The sequence below is a fragment of the Ambystoma mexicanum genome, chromosome 7q (assembly GCF_040938575.1).
Source record: "Ambystoma mexicanum isolate Mex_15411 chromosome 7q, UKY_AmexF1_1, whole genome shotgun sequence".
Classification (NCBI taxonomy): Eukaryota; Metazoa; Chordata; class Amphibia; order Caudata; family Ambystomatidae; genus Ambystoma; species Ambystoma mexicanum.
In genome coordinates, this window is record NC_090941.1 from 626,375,297 (window position 1) to 626,395,328 (window position 20,032).

General features: G+C 44.2%; 1 protein-coding gene across 11 annotated transcripts in view; it reads right to left on the reverse strand.

Moving 5' to 3' along the window:
• Positions 1-20,032, reverse strand: part of PDS5B (PDS5 cohesin associated factor B) — a 2,333,811-nt gene that overhangs the window by 2,063,820 nt on the left and 249,959 nt on the right. For all 11 annotated transcript variants that reach the window (XM_069639007.1, XM_069639003.1, XM_069639002.1 and 8 more), the window contains 2 exons: positions 16,078-16,204; positions 6,063-6,143 (listed from right to left, as the gene is read on the reverse strand). In XM_069639007.1, the coding sequence (XP_069495108.1) occupies positions 6,063-6,143; positions 16,078-16,204 (208 nt within the window). The remainder of the gene's footprint in view (positions 1-6,062; positions 6,144-16,077; positions 16,205-20,032) is intronic.

A 20,032-nucleotide genomic window follows, 5' to 3' on the forward strand; every position in this document is an offset into this window, starting at 1 on the left:
CGCCTGCCTGGAGGTGACCGTAGCCGCCTGAACCACCAAACTCTCGGGAGTGGGGTGAGATGAAAGGTAGCTGGGGTTGCTACTGGAAGGGCAGCATTTCTTACTTAACGACTTGTTAACCGCTGGAAGAGACTCCGGGGTCTGCCAAGCAGCCGCCACCCTTTTTTGCAAAGTCAAATGAAAAGACAACACTGGGTCAGTGAACGGACCTTGATCCAAAATATTAGTCAAGGCATCCTGAACAAATCCATCCGGAGGACTAGACCAACCAAGATACTCAGTAACCCTAGCCATCAGTCTTCTATAAAAGGATTCAGCATGAGCCCCAGACTCAGGCCTGCAAAACTCCACCTCTGGAGATGTGTCTAAGCCACTGACATTATGCAATGATTGACGTAACTCCAACTGACTGTCCCTGGAAAAGACAAGAGCCACATCAGGCTCAAACTCCAAATCTGACCTCTCCTCATCGAGATCTTCCATAGGAATAAAGAACTCCTGCCTAGGGACAGAAGTGGGTCTGGAGTCCTCAACAGGCTTCAAAAACTTTGATTTAGCCTTCCTTGGAGGATCCATAGTACCAGGGACCTCCATCGGCAAATTCCAGCCAAATGGCCCCTAAGGTGTCGAGGGCACCAACGGCTTGGGCGTCGACAACGGTGCCGAGGGCTGGAGTGTAGGCAAAGCACCGACCTCTGTATCCGACAGACACGGAGCCGACTGAGTCGACGCCAACCTCGAGCACTTACAAGATTTCTGCGGTTTCGCCAGGGACAAAGACCGAGACCTGGATCTAACACGTCTCTGGCGATCAACCTGAACCTTGTCCGAACAGGACCTAGACTGTTCCTGATGAGTATCGCGCCGATGACCCGGGCCCGAGGGCGCACGAGCATCGACTGAGACCGTTCCCTGTCGGTTTCTTCGAAAGGCGAGGACGGAACTGTGCCCTGGGATTGAAAAATCGCCAGCATTTGCTCCCTGAATGCCTCCAATTCCTCCGGAGTTGAGGATTTAGTGGGACAAGCCACTTTCCTCGCAGCACCATTGTTAGGCAGAATTCTCAAAAATGTGCTAATTCCCTTCACGTTAGAGACCCCCAGCAACTTTGCTGGATTTTAAGAACTTGATTTTTTTTACCTGGAAAGAGAGTGAGCCTTTTTCCCCCCCCACTCTCGTATTTTGATATACGTTTTATTCGTGTTCTTTTATTATGGAGTTTTAAGATAACTCCATAGGCATCTTTTCATGTGTGTTACACAGCACCCTCAGTGCAGTGACACAGGGATGTCTTTTTAGACTTCCCAAAGGTTTAAATACCTTCTCTGATATAAACTGTTTCCCAGATAATGTAAGGTTAAATTGACTTTAGTCTTTTTAAATTCCTAGACCCAGCACGCACTATCTTCCTATAGAGGGCTGGAGGGGTTACCTAGTATCCCATTTGTCTAAAATACTCATGTAGCAGTCAAATGCTACCCTTTTCTATCGAAGTGGTAGGGGTTTTACAACGAACTACCATGATTTTTCCCAACAGCGAACACCGGAAGCTAAAAATTGCGGGAGCCATGTTTTTCAAGATGGCGCCTTAAGCCCCTTTGTTTAAACAGGTCCCGGTCTTCTTTTTTCGCCATTTCTTTTTGGAAAGGTCTTAGTATTTGTCTCTGCATGCCAAACCAGGTTTGGTCCCTTTGTTTCTATGCCTTTGGCGGACTCCATGACTGAAGACCGCCTCTAGCGTCTGAGTGTCTGGGGTGGGCAGGAAGTGAGGGAGGTGCCTGAAACTCCCTGTGCTTAGTCTCCTAGGAGACCCAAATGCACTCTGGCGTGATTGGCTGGCTGACTGTCCGGCAAACAGCCACCCTGCTGGGTGAGTGACAGCTAGGCTGGAATGAAAGGGAGCAAACTGTTTAAAAGGCGAGTCTCTTGGACTGGAAAGCAGAGTTGACCACTGGAACGAAAGAACCAAAGAGCTGGAAGAGGACGGTTGCTGCAACTCCTGGACCGTTGGTTTTCCCGGTGAAGCCCTGCTGCAGGTCCAAATTGCCAAGTTCATCTCGACTGAGAAGCCCCTTCAAGGACTTCTTCCTGAGTTGGTGGGACCAATCGACTCATAAGCAACCTGGATACCATTCTCAAAGCTGGTTAGGATTAACTAGGGGGAAGGACATCAGCTTGTGTGCTTGAATAACAGCTACTCAAACTGAAGTGACTACATTTTGTTTGCGTTTTCCGACAATCCCGTGCAGTGCAGGAGTCCCAACATCCTCCCTCTTGTCCCCACGACTGAGGCTCAGGAACAGTGAGATCTGCAGGAACTGCCAGGAACCGACGACTTCAGCTGCATTTGTTTCTTCATACTAAGGTACTGTGCCCACCGACAGAGACCGCCACTCTCGCGGTGAAAGTTTGTGAAACTTTCCCGACTTGTAGGCCTAATCAGCTTGCGACCCAACAAAGGATTCTTTTTCGCCTAAACTACTTCTGAGAACTTTAGCAAAGACTTTACCATTTGATACCAGAGCTGTTCTTTCCTATCCAGAACACTAGCTCATTGACTTTGGCCTAGGCCTAGGCCTATTGACTTTAATTAAACTCTTCTGGTGAACCGAAACAATTTGCACTCTCTAACAAGTATATGTGATATATTCTACTTAGATTATGCCTTTTTGCTCACTTCCAAGTAACTGAACTGGCATTTGGCTCCTTTTTCAGGGGAGCTCAAACTGTATCAGAGTTTTGCATTGACAGGCCACAGGTTGACATGTTTTTACACACAACTGTACTGTTGAACACAAGGCTCCCCACTTCTTAGGACTAAACTCGAAAGTTAGGGAACGACTTTGAAGAATTGTTTAATGCTCCTAGTGTGTTAACTCACCCTTCTCTTTACAGGTAGTGGCTGTGTTTTACTCCTTTGTCGCATTAGGAAACTTATTGTATATATGTTCTATAGTAGAGTATTTTGTGTGGTAACTGTTTTTCATAACTAAACTTTACTTGTGTCTATTGGTCCGGCTGACAATAAATAGATATTTTTCATATATACTGGTGAAAGAATAATTTGTGGTTTGTTACTGTTTGTGCTCATTGTTGGCTTCTGATAACTCTCACCCCTCCTGAGACTTAGTCTTGGCTCCCTGGCAAGCTACCTAGATTGGTCTGGCTTGTCGAGAAGGTTCCCCTGTTTTACTAAACTGAAGGTGGCCTCCTAAACCTCTGCCCACCAGGTCAGAGTTTAGAAATCCATATAAACACTGTCTGCCATAGACCATTCCGACACACATCCTGAGACTAAGTCTTAAATCTCCCTAACATTAGGGTAATGGAGCAGTATCAGTCGTAAACTTAATCTCCTCTCTTAGTGAGATGCCCAGCCCCTTTTGCTTGCCTTCTGGACCTTCTTCTTGTTCTCCTGAATAAGGGGCTCCTTTGTCCACTCATTCATTCATTTCCGCTCCAATTATGGGTACTCCGTTTGATATGTTCTACTTTATTTTATGGAGTCTTGCTTTCCTCCATACCTTGTAAAGGCATCTGTGTTACACTTTGACAGCATACAGCACCCCAGGTGCATTGTTGCTGGGAGCCCTTTGACTTCTCCTTTTTAGATTCTTGTATCTGCCTTAAAAACAACTGTTCTTAAGGATAGGGGGATACAGGTTATCCTTCCCAGCTTTTACTTTTGAGAGATCAACACATACCACCTTATGTGGAGTGCTGAGGGGATACCTGCTCCTGTAACTTGTTGGTTACATTAACAACCCTATATAGTTGGTGGCAATGGACTAAAGACTTTTGGGCAATTTTCCACCGCAGGCTACATTCACAAGAGGGTCCATCTGTGATTTAACATGGTGGCTCCTTTCTTTTTTCACCATTTCATGTGTGGTTGTTTTTCTTGGCCCTTCTGCCTTCATCATGGGAGGGGGAGGTCTTGATGCGATTTTTGCCTTCGGTGGGAACCCTTTGTGTAGCCCGCCGAGGCTCCTGTGTGTCTGCGAGGACAGGAAGCATGGAAGGATCCAGAATCCAGAAACTCTGCTATCCTTTGTCTGCTAATGTGCCTTAATGGAACCAGTTCCCAATGGGGAGGGAGGGGGGGGGCTGGCTGTCCTGATTGGACACCCATCCGCCTCTTTCTGTAAACTGCAAGGATAGTTTGCAAAGGAATCAATGTGAAATACTGATAAAAGGTGACGTTACTGAGGCAGAAGGCAAGTCAACCACTGGCACAGAAGATCTGAAGCAGAAAGCGCCCAGAGACGCTGGCAGACCCTTCCGGTAACCGCAAAGAGAGCACTGCTGTCCTGATCCAGTATTCAAATAGAGGAGCTCCGAAGAGGATGACTCCTTCCCTTTGGCTGGTGGCACAAAGTAGCCATAAGACAACCCCTCCCCCACGACGTGCTGTGACCTTGCAGGGCTGCAACCCACCAATACCAGGGGACCTCCGAACCAACTGCAGTGCAGTTGGACAGCCAGAGACAAGATTCCCCCTCATCAAAGTCCCCTCAGCAGAGTGCAGGACTGCAGAATCCAGACAGACCAACCGGGCAGTAACCATTCACTGTTTGAGCTAGTAAAAAGGCGCCAAGACCGCAGACCGACATGGGAGACGAAGAATTCCTTGTGGAGAGTCCTTCATCATGACTGCTGCTGCGAAATCCCTTCTTGAGTCCCTCCTTTCGTCGCCACGACCAAGGAACAGGAGACTAGGTCCATCGCTGCTGCATAGGAGAGAATCCAGCTGCATCTTTTTCAATACTCCTAAAACTACCGTGGGGCTCAAGGTAGTACTTGGCTCAAGCCACGTCAGAGTCTGGGTGTTCATCCATACTTATTGCCCAGGCCTAACAGCTTGTGCACCTATAGGTAGTACTTTCCAAGGTCCCAATTAACATTTTATTCCACTAAAGTATTCCACTAGAAAGTAATTAAAGTATCCACTTTGCCTTTTCTACTGCTGCATAAGAATTTGCACTACTCCTCAACTGACTTTGAAGAACTCTTAACTAGTTAAGAAATGGACTGCTAAAGTAATAGAATCATTGACATGCATTACAAAGTAGTAGATTGCTGTTGCTAGTGCTGAATAACCCCTTTTCCTTACAACAGAACATTGCCTGAGTGACTTTAAGAAGTGAATTGATTTATCGTTGAACTGTGTTCTATTACTGGTGCAAGCAATTACTATTGAAGCATTCACCTGAAAAAGTGAAGCTTATGTTTTCTATTTGTGTTGGTTAGCCTAAATAGTATTTACATACTGAATATAACTTTGCCTTGAGTATATGAAATAAATGTATATTTGACCATAACAAGTGAGAGTTTCTTTGGCCCAATGTATTCATGGAGTTCATTGTACTTGCCTACAGCTCACATCCCCCTCATAAGATAAGATTTGCTGCTCTGCCATTTTACCAAACCTTTGCGTAGTACAGACGTATACCAAGAGTTGGGGCCTGTATACCAAGGGATGGTTATCTAGAGCCTCACCTGCTGGTAGACCTTTAGGAAAACTCCATGAACACCTACCTTAACTCTGTTTGGCTAAACTCCAGTGTCTTTCCTGTTCACCATAATATGTTTGCTTCTCAGAATCAACCTCTGGTGTGGAGTCTGAAAATCCATCTCAACACATACTGAAAAGTTTATTCTTGGATGAGTTCACAGTAAGAAAAATAAGAAATTCTCAAGCAAACCTATCCTTGCTCCAAGAATCTGAAACACTCCACTGAAGAATTTAGGGTTTTCACATTCGCTTTCCTTTCAAAGAGTGTGTACGTCCCCAACTTTACAAACTTCCACATCTAGAACAGTGAATACATAAATGTGTCCTTATTTCTAGTATTAATTTAGTTTGTCTATGTACAGTTCACAATCGCACATGTCGCTAACACTAAAATAGAAATAACTAGGTAAACACATTGCATTTGCAAGTCTGTTTAATTTACAGCAATGTTCATTCTAATCAATGACTCCAATTTGTATCTTTGTGTCATATTACAATAGCTTTATAGCAGCGTTTGTTCAAATCCATTTGCTAAATGCAATCTTACATTTGTGATGTATGGTTCAATGGACTGAGCTGTTCGCTTCAGCAAAGCCTTCGCCAGGTCATAAGCTTGTTTATTCAAATTCTGGAGAAGAAAAAAACATCACACGAAAATTAGCCATTTTACATACATGCAAAGACTTCAAGTCCCACTTTTAGGCTGGTAACAAGAAAGGCAACACTAAAGAAAAATAGGATACACTAGCTAGTTAGAAGATGAACTCTCTTCACTAAACACAGACTGTTCGTCCACTATTGGAGACTATTTGGCAGCAAGCAGCAACATTTTCACTGGATCATTAGGAGCATCAGAATGAAGCCAAAACAGCAGAAATCAATAACCATTATGCAAAGGAAAAGGCAAGTAGTGTTGGACACCTGCCAAAGAGGAGAGGAGAGTGGAGTGGGTCGGAGGTATGTCTTGAATGGAGAACAAGTGGCTTGGCACATGTGGATTTCTAGGTCACAAAATGTATTGCTTAATATGGGAGTAGTAGAACCTGGAGCACAGACTGCTGCATAATAAAACTGTCCCAATAAATTAAATATATGTTGACTCCAGTACTTTAGTTCTTCTCCTTCTCCTATTTGCATGTATTTTCATTTATAGTAGTAGAATATACATCACTGCAAAATGGGAGTTCTTAATTATTTTCGCTGGGGTACCATTATCAGCTTTGGCTTTGTTACACAAGGCCGCATTAGAATAAAACTTTATAGGGAGGTCAGGGTCTTTTTGGCTAATCCATATAGTCACCACTTCAAAGCATGCATGGGAAAGATGTTAATTTGTATATTTTAAAGCTTATGTACTCTATGACACTCGTAGAACTTGAAACAAGTACGCCTTTAAATAACACTTCATTCGAAGAGAGGGGTCCCCTGCCAATGCATTTCTGGGAACAATCATGCCAACGGTTGTACTTTAAAGACCATTGTGCCAGAAACAATGATAAATCATGAAAGGGATTGTCAAAGGAACTTCACAAAATAAATATGCCAAAAAGGTCATTTAAACAATCTTAGGCTCCATAACTCCACCTAAGGACTTCATAAAATTATATGAGGCCGTACAAAACTCCACTCTTAGTATAAGGCTGTACCGCCAGAGAACATCGTAAACGGAGCAGCCAGGCTTCTGTTAGGAGGGAGAGAGGGCTGTAGCTTGGTACAGAGAAATTGAAGCATACATATGTGTTAGGGAGAATTCTCATACATGTGCTAATTCCCCTCACCTTAGAGACCCCCAGCAACGTTTGGATTTTGAGGACTTTATTTTTTTAACCTGGAGAGAGTGTGAGCTTTTTTCCCCACTCTCTGTATGTTTTACTCTTGTGTTCTTTGATTATGAAGTTTTAAGATAACTCCACAGGCATCTTTTCATGTGTGTTACACACAGCACCCTCAGTGCAGTAACACAGTGATGTATTTTTTAGACTTCCGAAAGGTTTAAATACCTTCTCTGGGATAAACTAGTGTTTCCCAAAGAATGTAAGGTTAAATTGGCTTAACTAGGCTTTTTAAATTCCTAGACCTAGCACACACTATCTTCTATAGAGTGCTGGAGGGGTTACCTAGTACTGCCACCAGCCATTTCGAGAGGAAAGGGTAGCATTTCACTGCTACATGAGTTTCTAGACAACAGGGATACTAAGTAACCACCTCCAGCACTTTATTGTAAGATAGGGTGTGCCGAGTCTAGGGATTTAAAAAGACTAGGAAAGTCAATTTCACTTTACTTTCCCTGGGAAATTGTAGTTTATCCCAGAGAAGGCATTTAAACCTTGGGACAGCCTAAAAAGGCTTCCCTGTGTCACTGCACTGAGGGTGCTGTGTGACAAAATGAAAAGATGACGCTTATGGAGTTGGTTAGACTCCATAACCAAATGAAACACAAGAGTAAAACACATATCAAAATACATGAGTGGGGGGGGGGGGGGAGGCTTGCACTCTTTCCAGTCCTCAAAATCCAGCAAAGTTGTTTGGGGGTCTCTAAGGAGAAGGGAATTAGCACATTTATGAGAATTCTCCCCGACAACCGAAAGGAAGAGAAGTCTTGAGCTGCATCTCTTTCTTCACTGTAAGGTACTGTGAAAACCCGACAGAGAACTCACCTCTCACTGCGAAAGTGCTTGCTTGAAACTTTGGCACCTTGCAGGCCTAGTCAGCTTGTGACCCAACATATGAAATACTTTTCCGTTTAACGTCCAGAACTCCTTTATCCTATACAAGACTTTAGCCCATTGACTTTGGCCTAACCCATTGCATTGAATTGACTCCTCTGGCGAACTCAAACTATTTGCACTAAGAGTAACTGTAATATTCTTTTTATTAACCTATGTCTTTTTGCTCCAACTTCAAACGCTCTGAATACCATTTTGCTCCTCCTTCAATGTAGTTTAAATGCCTTAGAACCTGACAGTGTGAAGTATTGAAATATATCTTTGTGTGATATAGATTGCCTCCTTCTAGTGAATGATTTATAACTGACTGTGAAATTAATAAGTGTTTTACCAAGAAACCTTGAGTTTAAGAGTTTGTTTGAATACTTATAATTATAGACCTCTGTGAAAACATCCTTACAGCTCACATTCCCCTCTTGAGATAAGCCTGGCTGCTCAGCAAGGCTACCACAAAACTGTAGTACAGACTTATACCAAAGGTTGGTTTTGCTTACACCTGTAGTCCTAATTGTGTGTAGTGGTCCCAAAGGGTACTGCATACAAACTTTGCCTAACAGAGGCTCGCCGAGTTTCACGAAGCAAACAATTGCAGAAAGAACGGAACTGAGGCAACGGGCGTGGTGCGTGCTACTTAAAAAATCTGATGACGTCACCCTCGAAGGAAGCCTTCGAGGGACATCGACCTGACGCCATCGATGCAGGGAGCCCTCTGTGGAAAAATTTCCAAAGCAACCCAGCTGTGCCGACTACATGTCAAACATGAGGAATACGTTGGAGGACAATACATTCAAAAGTTGGTTTTGTTCCCCTTCGATTCTTTCCCCGTGACCAATTTCCAGAATGTGATTTAATCTCCATCATTGCTTTTGTGAGAGCAGCCCAGTAATTGACAGCAACATCGCTCTTTTTGTATAACCTGGTTTTTGTTTTCCCATCTAAGGGGCCGTAACTCATTCTTACCCCACTCCGACCCCATATCTGGCTGAACGCTGTTAGGGAGAATCCTCATAAATGTGCTAATTCCCTTCATCTTAGAGAACCCCAGCAACTTTGCTGGATTTTGAAGACTTGATTTTTTTTTCCCTGGAAAGAGTGTGAGCCTTTTATTTCTCACTCATGTATTTGGATGTATATTTTACTCTTGTGTTCTTTGATTATGAAGTTTTAAGATAGCTCCATAGGCATTTTTTCATGTGTGTTACACAGCACCCTCAGTGCAGTGACACAGGGATGTTCTTTTTATAATTCCCAAAGGTTTAAATACCTTCTTAGGGATAAACTACTGTTTCCCAGAGAATGGAAGGTTAAATTGAATTTACTAGTCTTTTTAAATTCCTAGACCCAGCACATTCTATCTTCCTATAGAGTGCTGGAGGGGCTACCTAGTATCCCTTATGTCTAGAAACTCATGTAGCAGTCAAATGCTACCTTTTCCTATCGAAATGGCTGGTGGTAGTGGTTTTACAACGAACTACCATGATTTTTCCAGACCGCCAACACCGGTAGCTAAAAATCGCGGGAGCCATGTTTTTCAAGATGGCCCCTTAAGCCCCTTTGTTTAAACAGGTCCTGTTTTTTTCACCATTTCTTTTTGGAACGGTCCTTCTAGTGTTTGTCTCTGCGCGCCAAACCAGGTTTGGTCCCTTTGTTCGTATGCCTTTTTGGCGGGCTTCATGACTGAAGAACCGCCTCTGGCGCCTGAGTGTCTGGGGTGGGCAGGAAGTGAGGGAGGTGCCCGGAACTCCCTTTGATTAGTCTCCTCGGAGACCCAATTGCACTCTGGCGTGATTGGCTGGCTGACTGTCCGGCAAGGACAGCCACCCTGCTGGGTGAGTGACAGCTAGGCTGGAATGAAAGGGAGCAAACTGTTTAAAAGGCGAGTCTCTTGGACTGGAAAGCAGAGTCGACCAATGGAACAAAAGAACCAAAGACGAGCTGGAAGAGGACGGCTGCTGCAACTCCTGGACAGTTGGTTTGCCCGGTGAAGCCCTGCTGCAGGTCCAAGTTCATCTCGACAGAGAAGCCCCTTCAAGGACGACTTCTTCCTTTGAGTTGGTGGAACCAATCGACTCGTAAGCCACCTGGATACCATTCTCGAAGCTGGTTAGGATTAACCTGGGGGAAGGACACCAGCTTGTGTGCTTGATGATCAGCTACTCGAAATGAAGTGACTCCATTTTGTCAGCGTTTTCCGACGAACCCGTGAAGTGCAAAAGTCCCCCGACGTCCTCCCTCTTGTCCCCACGACTGAGGCTCAGGAACAGTGAGATCTGCAGGAATTGCCAGGAACCAACATCTTCAGCTGCATCTTTTATTTAATACTAAGGTACTGTGCCAACCTGATTGAGAGAACGCTTCTCGGTGAAAGTTCGTGGAACTTTCCCAACTTGCAGGCCTAATCAGCTTGTGACCAAACATATGATTCTTTTTTCGTTCAAACTACTTTTGAGAACTTTGGCAAAGACTGTTTACTTTAAGAACTCCTCTTTCCTATCCAAGACACTACCCCATCGACTTTGGCCTATGCCTATTTAACTGAATTGAGTCCTCTAGTGAACTATAACTATTTGCACTGCCTAAGAAAGTATTTGTGATCTATTGTGCCAACTTGTGCCTTTTTGCTCCCATTGATAGTAATTGAAATGCCATTTTGCTCCTATTTCAGGGGAGCCCAATTTGTTCAGAAACGTATTTGTTTGCTTTTGGAGTGTATTTGTGTATAATATCAAGTTGCCTCCTTCTAGTGAATGTTTTCTAAATGATTGTGTAATACATTAACAAGTGTTTTACCAAGAAACCTTGAGTACAAGTGTCTACTTGAACCACTGTGATTGTAAGACCTCGGTGTAACCTCTTGCACTGCTCAAATTCCCTCTTGCGATAAGCCTGGCTGTTCAGCTCGCTGCCACAAAACTGTGTACTACAGGCTTATAAGAAAGGTTGGTTTTTGCTTACACCTGTAGTCCTAATTGTATGTGGTGGTCCCAGAGGGTACTGCATGCAATGCTGCCCAACAAAGGCATCTTAAATTCGTTTTTGCTATAGCGCAGGCATCGTCATACCAGCCAGTAACTAGCAGGGCTTTCTTTTGTACAGCTGTTATGGGCATGGAGAAGTGCGGGAACAGATTTTCTTTCAGGAGCTCGAACTCCTTTATTTCAGTATCACTGGCCCTGCAATTACAAATAGTCTACAGGTTGCCCTGAATCACACTTTACAGTGGAGGTATGCCTCTGTGTACTCTTATTCTGTCTCATTTTATTGATTTACGCACCTGCCCATCAGAGAGGTGGTGTATTGACTTGTGGTATTGCGGGCTATCTCCTTGGCCACACCTAATAATAGAATGCTGATAACCAAAGGGTGGTGGTTACTTTCGGGTCTGACTTGAACCTCGAAATCCTGAACAATTTCACAATGTAGTCCATTAGAGATTAATCCAGTCCCCCGCTAAAGGTCAATTTGGTTGGCTTGCCCTTGACAAAGCGGCTGTTACATGCTCTCAGATGGAGAGCCTGTAAAAAACAGAATGATTCCTCTGCAAATGGATGGATTCTCTGGGGGGGGCGGCAAAGCGGTCAGGTATGTCCCACGCCTGGTCTTGATCATCCCAGAGTCCCACTATGTTTTTCAAAGGTTCGATTTAGAGGCTCAAGTCGACCCGCCAACAATGTACAGTTTGACAATTTAGGATTACCCTTGAATTGACCAGGCTTCAGAACTTGTGTAATGTGGACATTCCTTGCTGGCCCTGTGGCCTGTTATACAGATTACAAAGCAGCATATTTTGTCCCACACCAGTTTTGATTAACAGCATTTGTAGGTCGGGCAAGTTTGTACACAAATCAGTTACTTCCCATCCCAGATTGGCATCCAACCACACATGTAAGCCCCCTTTAGCCTGCCCTTCTGTCCTTTGACAGCGGGGATGCAGAAAGTTCTAAACCTTGTAACATTACTCGTTCAACTGCCCATGTTTCTTGGAAAAGGATCACATGGAGCCCACACATGAATAGACACCATTCCAGATCGTCAATATGGAGCGACAGATCTGCGACATTCCAGGATAAAATTGTACATGTGCATGTTGTTCCCCGTAGTGTTCCCAAATCTCAGTCAGTCTACGGCCTCCAGACTGACATGTTCCCTAGCACATAAGGGTGGGATGGAGGAGCTGGATTTGCATGATGTTATTTGACCTTGCGCTGTCAAAGTGTGCAAGTCTTCTCCGCGCCTCCTGGTTGGATTGATTTGAATTCCCACTTAATACGCCCCAGTGTTCCTTTCATCTCAGTGTGGACTCACCAGCTCTTTGTGGAGTTTCCCGGTCTGCTCAAAGCTTGCCGATGACAGCCGCCGGATGCTCTCTTCCTCGCGGTGCTCGGCTTTCGCCTTCCCTGCTTCCTGTGGTTCCGGTTGGGCGTTTCTTCTCCTGCAGGTCTCCAGTAAATGTCTTGCTGCTTCTTTCCACCAGCGAATGCCCAGGAGCACTGCACACGCGTCTGGCGTTCCCACGTGGAATCTTCTTTGCACAGCCTCTCTGATCAATCTTTGACCCAGTTGGCGCCAAGGTTCTTCTCTCAGCTCCTCGGTAGCACCAAGAGCAGCAGCCCGCCCCCACCAGCAGTCTTCCAGCAATCCTGTTTTAAACGTCCCGGACACAGGTGCACGTTCCTAACAACTAGAGCGTTGCCTGTGCTTGGGGCTTCTCCTGCTTTGTATTCCTCCACTCCTCTTCCTCGACGCAGTGTTATGGTGTTTCTGGGAACAGTAGTTCCTTTTAACTAACTTGTACGAAAACATCATAGGTATGGTTTACCATGTTCTGTTCTGAGGACATGTGAGTGTTTGAAAGTTGATCTATAGACTGGTTTGAGAGGAATTCAGCACTCTCCTCTGAGGGAGCAGGGAAAGAATCACAATAGGCCAGTGGGGTGTTTTGTATGGGCGATTCATCCTGCCAGGGAAAATGGGGATACCATGTCTCCTCCGCAGATACCACCACTCCCTCCCGGAGGTAGTCTCTTCCCATGTGATCATCCCAGATATAGCCGCCCCATTGGTCAGGATCAGGTAGCTGCTGCCTTCCCCTCAACAAGTGGGGGGAGGTCACTGCTGGAAAGTGAGTAATGATGTTACTTGGCATTTATATAGCGCCTTACGTATCATTGGTATGATCTCAAAGCGCTGGTAGGTTAAACCCCCCCCCCCTGTGGGGTGTGGGGGGGAGGACAGAGACAGATGTGTGCAGCCAGTGTGGCAGTTGCATGATCGCTGCTGCTTAGCGGTAGGTGTGGTGGTGGGGAGGTCAGTTGTTTGTAAATTCTGGGAGGTGGACACCCAGATTGATTTCTGGCTGCGTTAGGCCTGAGGAGAAACTTAAGCCAGCGGTGTGTGCTCAACTAGCTGTGTTTAATTAGGATGATGAAGAGTATGTGGCGGGTGTTAGCATGAGAACAGCTATACCGAATGTGTCATAGTATCGCTGTGTTCTAGTTGAGTAGTGGTGAATAGGCGAGAGTAAGCATGGTAGTGTGATATGGTGGTTATCAGTTAAGCGCTTGAGATCGAGCACTCCATCCGTACCATCTATTCTATCAGTTTTATTTACTGTCCGTTCATTCCACTTCGTCTGTTCATCCACTTCATCCATTCCATATATTTAATCTACTAGTCCATTCCATCCACTCAACCCTTTATCCACATGATCTACTCCTCGATTCCATATACCCATTTCGTCCACTTCATCCGTTCCATCTGTTTTACCACTGTATCCACTTCGTCCGATGAGTGGGTTGTAATCCTGCAGAGTACACACCAAGGCATAAAATAAGCAGTGCCGCATAGCAATTTGCTATGCAATTATGTTGGTTTGCTAATTGACACTTGTGTAGCAAAGTCAGCTATTTAAGTTACCCAGCTCAATGAAAACACTGCACACTCTGAATTCCTCTCTGACTCTCAGGGCTCTTGCCACCCTCTTCTCTGTTCACTGTAAGTTCAAAGAGGCCGAGTGTGTGAGAGAGAGTGAGTGAGTGAGAGAGTGAGAGAGTGAGAGAGTGAGAGAGTGAGAGAGTGAGAGAGTGAGAGAGTGAGAGAGTGAGAGAGTGAGAGAGTGAGAGAGTGAGAGAGTGAGAGAGTGAGAGAGTGAGAGAGTGAGAGAGTGAGAGAGTGAGAGAGTGAGAGAGTGAGAGAGTGAGAGAGTGAGAGAGTGAGAGAGTGAGTGAGTGAGTGAGTGAGTGAGTGAGTGAGTGAGTGAGTGAGTGAGTGAGTGAGTGAGAGAGAGCGCGTGTGTGAGAGAGAGAGAGTGAGAGAAAAATAGTAATCTCCTTCACTCTTAGGTGCCAGTGCTTAGGTGATTTATTTTCTTTTTCAGCTGGATGATACTTTTATTAGCCAACTATATCCTCTTTGGCAAAGACAAGTATGTGTAACCTGTCATGCAATTCCATTCCTAACAATTTAAGTTTTTGCATAATGCATAACTAAAGTATTGCTTCTGCAAAAAACTGCATTGTCGCCATGATTTACAGTAAAGTTTAGGTTAGTGTATCGAAATCTCATAGCGTCCACTAGATTTATTTTGTGTTAGGGTAGTTGCATCACATTGACGAGTGAACACTTTTGAAAATGTGCATGATCCCATGGCCAACTGCTTTTAATGGCACATCTAGTTCTGTGACCTGCTGGTTGCATTTATCTGTGCAACTGGTGCTCAACCCAAGAGAGCATTTACACCAGTTACCCTGAAAGTGAGATGACAGAAAACTACAATATTCCAGCTAGTTTGACCGATTCTCTGCCTGCTATGCAATCTACTGCTTAGTCTCTTCTCCAACAATAAACAAGGCTAACTAGATGTTTATGCAAAAGAATGATCAATAGTTCCAAACTATAGCGACACTGCTACTGTAATACAACACACTGTAGTTAGCCTCCAGAGCTCACTTTGTTCTGATTAATGATATAATTTAATATACAATACAATCATAGATTCATTACTGTACACTGTGGTAGATTTGGCTACATGAGTGTGCAGACAAGTAAAAGCATACTCCGCCATCTGCCAGCTTGCCCTAAAATTGCATCGCTAATAAACCCTAACAAGAAAAACTAGGGTGTGGAAGTACTTCTTCCTTAGTGGGCTTATAGGCTACCAGGTCAGCACACACAAATTATTCATAAGGTTTGTAGAAAAGCCGCCCTTAGCCAAAAGTAGGTCCAGGGCGTTAACAAATCACCATAATTAATTATCAGGTGGTTTAACAAAATAAAACCTAAAACAAGCAAAAAGTAAAGGTCAGTTAAGTATGGTTTTGGAAAGTAGCAAATAATCTTAATAATGTACAAATTAGGGCTGGGCGATAGATCAAGTTTTGGAGATACAGCTATATATTTTCAAAATCTATAGAGTATGAGACAATATCGGTAACATGGGGATATATACATACAAGTACATTACATACAATACACTTCTTTATTTACATTGTAATATTTACACAGCTGTGTGTATTCTCAAACAGGAAGAGGAACACTGTAGTTGCACTTTATTTTGACCAATGTCTTATAAAGGGGTTTGTGAAATCCGACATATTTGGTGACTTTCAACTGAGCATTTAACCCACAAACAATATCAAGATAGATAGCGTGCATCGCCATTGAGCCAGAAAATATCAGGATATGACATTTGGTCCATTGCACCCAGCCCTACAACAGAGTACCCAAATTAAGCTAATAGATAATTGATAGTAACTTGTATATTACAATAGCAATACAGTGTCAAGACATGCCTTCATGCCACAATTATTTATTAGTAGCAGGTTGATAAGGACTTACTTTATGTGCAGGAACCAAGTTCACCAGGACTGTATCAAGGAGCTCTTGCGAGACAGTGTCGCCTTCACAAACGATAGAGCTCATCAGATCCACCATGTGCATATGTACTTTCTGATTATGGCCATTGCTGAAATGTAGGAATAAATGTATAAGGGGAAAAATGCATTTTTCAACAAACATCTCAAGCCTACAAAGAAACAGTTCAAATAGTAAGCAACTCAATCAAAACCCTTGGCAACCTCGGAAGGTGAAAGCAATTTTTTGTTTTTAATTCAACTGGTGAAGGTGCAAGTTACAAGGTAAACACAGTTCGGCAAGATTGTATGCAGTACCCTTTGTGAGACAGCACCAGCCTTGTCCTCTTGGCAACAGTTTGGTATTAGCATGTACTACACAAGTTGGTAGAGTGGCTGAGAAGCCAGGCTCACCTCAAGAGGGGTCAATGTGAGCTGTAATATTATTACAGAGATTCACAGTGACAAGTATCCAAATAAACACTTCCTCTCAAGGTTTCTTGATTAAACAATTATTTATTATTTTAACCGTCAGTTGAATAAGCCTTCTTTAGAAAGGAGCAAAAATATGTAACACAATATACTTCAAAATTACACACTGTTTCAATAAATCAGTAGATGCCCATTTGGGATGACACTTCCTACACCCTGAGGTGACTTAAATCACTAACACCATGGATATCGATATATCACTGGCACATTTAGAGCAATACTGCGGTTTAGTGCCAAAAGGAAAAGATGAGGGAATAAAACAATGGTTAACAAATATTCTTCAGCAGATAAGTACTTTTTGAACACTCCAATGCAAAGTAAATTAACCCTTTCCCAGCTACATATGTTATTTAATGTGTGACTTTTGTTGAGGGATGGTTAACGCACCAAGTCAGAGTTAAGAAGAGTTTTTCAGGGAGCCAGGAGAGTCCATGTTAATTGAAACACTGAAAAAAATTCTAGATGATCTGAAGCACTTCTTGTAGGTAGGTAGGTAACAAGTCTTGCACGATGTTTTAGAAATCTTTGTAGAAAATGTAATCACTGCAGGGCCACAAGCTGGGAGGCTTGTGAGGGGCAAAGCTGCAAGCAACTCTGCAAAAGCAACCAAGACAAGTCTCAACTGAGAGCTAGCACGGCTACACAACAAGAGGTAAGCAACCCTTCAGTTTTACAGTACCCTTGGTTTGAAGAAATTGGTTCCAGCTGGCTTCTGTTCCAGTTGTAGGTCTGCAGATCCTGTGTTCCTGAAGCTCAGTCGTGGGGGAAGAGGGAGGACGTCTGGGGGCTTCTGCATTACGAACTGAGGGTCAGTGGCAGCAATGGGCAAACTTCAGATCAACAGCTCTTTGCGTTTACAGCTTCTCGCGGCTCTCGCAAACAGCACCACTGCGGTTCTCGGATAACTTTATGGACTGTCCTCGCATCTGGGGTCCAGCACTCTGTTGAGGTGGCTCAGGCTTGGCAAGTCCTGCTTACTGGGAGTCCGGCAGATCTTCCAGCAGCACGGGTCTGACTTAAAAGTGATGCACTCCAATCTGGTGTTCCTCTCCCTGGCACTTCGATTCCTGCAGCAGCAATAAAGCCAGCTCTGAGAGGATGTCCAGACGAGTTCAATTTGGAGTTGATTCGTCCCACCAACTCAAGGGGAGAAGTCGTCCTTGCAGGGCTTCTCTAGTCGAGGCGAATTCGGAGCTTCAGCACAGCAGCAGGGCTTCACCGGGCAAACCAACTATCCAGCAGTTGCAGCAGGCATCTCTTCCAAGTTCTTCTTCGGATTCCTTCATCCAGTTGTTGTCTCTGCCTTCCAAGCCAAAAAACCTTGCCTTTTATGCAGGTTTATCCCATTCATTCCAGCCTAGCTGTCAGTCAGAGTAGTGTGGCTGTCCTTGATGGACAGCCAGCCGACCAATCACCTTTGGGTGCATTCCTGTAACCAAGGGGATTAAGCACAGGGAGTTTCGGGCAGCTCTCACTTCCTGCTCCTGCCAGACATACTGGAGCCAGAGGTGGGCTTCACTTGTGAATCCCGCCAGAGACAAAATGAACAAAGGGACCAAACGTGGATTGGCGCGCATAGTAATTCTCAAGAAGGACCTTTCCAACAAGAAATGGCGAAAAAAGGAAGACTGGGGCCTGTTTTGACTAAAATGGCATCCAAGGGTGCTTCACTGCAGCTGCAAACGCAGCCCGCGGTAAACACACCACGGTAGTTAAAAGTAAACCACTTCCACCAGCCATTCATTTTAGAAAGGGTGACATAAAAATGCTACATGAGAAACTAGACAAAGGGGATCATAAGTAACCCCTCCAGCATCCTATTGTAAGACAGTGTGTGCTGGGTCTAGAAGGTTACAAATGTAAGTAAAGTCAATTTCACTTTACTGCTCTTGTAAACAGTTTATCCAAGAGAAGGTATCTAAACCTTTGGGAAATCAGGAAGACTGCACTGAAGGTGCTGTGTGACACAATGTAAAAAGATGATGCCTATGGAGTTTGTCAGACTCCACTAACAAAACAAAAAAAAGTCCAAATCACAGATAAATACATGAGCGAGTGGGAATAAAGGATCTCACTCGCTCCAGGTTAAAAATTAAAAGTCCTAAAATCCAGCAAAGTCGCTGAGGGTCTCTATGGTAGAGAGGAATTCGCACATTTCTGAGAACACCCCCCATCATGTATCCTGCCAAAAGAATTGTCTTTTTGGTCCTAGGGATCCTCATAGACCTCTTCAGGTTCCGAGTATTCAAAAATCTCTTCCTGTGGAGTCTGGCTGGTGAGCTTTAGTACCTTTGGAAAATTAGGACAGGAATCCTCCTCCCTAGTTCCCTTAGGGTTAAAACATTTTTCAGAGAAGTCTACAAACTTAGACAGCTTGTCCATAAAGCTCTCACACCCTACTCTGATCCATGGAGATGAACCAGACTGGTTAGGAGGAGGGAAAGGCTCTCTAGAGGGAGTGGCCTTGTCAGACAAAGTCTTGGAGAGGGGCTGAGACCCATCTCAATACTCCTCTCGACGAGAGGATGTACTTTTTGGCTTATATGCAGCCGAAATAATGTTAGCGAGACTCTTGCATAGCTCCGGTGGATTCAGGAGAGCTTTCGATGCGCCTGTAGGCGTTGTCTAGGTCTTTGGCAGCCCCAAAGCCTCTGTGGCGGATGCGCCCTTAGACGGCGCGTCAGCGCACTTTTAGCAGACATATCCTTGTTGGTTTGTTTTATTTATATAGTGCAACCCTACCCAGGGGTACCTGGGGGCTTTTAGAATATTGTTACATACAGAGGAAATGCAGTTATGCTGGAGATAATGCATACAACAGTTGTAGAAGCATAGAAGCTTAAAACAAATGTACGGATAAGCACAATCATGGTACATAGCATGGCAGAAAAGTACTCAAGTATGCAGTAATGATTCATAAGGAAATGCAGGGACTTCTACAAGGCTAAATGAAAAAAGGCAAGACAGGTGTGGCAGGCCAGTAGTTATCTAGATTACTAAAGTGAAGCCAAGAGTCAGGGAGTGCTGAGTTGGTATGGTGTAGTCAGGTGGTTTAACAGTTCTTGCTGATTAACCAGGAAATGACGTTCTTCCTGAAGTTGGAAAAGATTTGATGTCTGAAGGGAGGGTGTTCCATAGTTGGGTGGTCATAACTGGGGAAACTAGATTCTTCAGATCTTATTAAGTTCTATCGTGGGACCGATAGGCAGGAGGTGTCTGATGATGTGATGATTTGTGTGGATGTTCTCAAGGTGAATTGTTCCGTGAGGTATGGAGGGGCTGTGTGGTTCAGTGCTTTGACTGTAAGACATAGGATTTTAAGTTTTCATTTATAGAGAGCCATTCTGTTTTCTAGTTGCTGAGATGTGCTCATTTCTTGGTATGTTGAGTGCAACTCCAAGTGCATTATTCTGCATTATCTGGAGTTTGTTGAGTACAGTCTTGTTAGC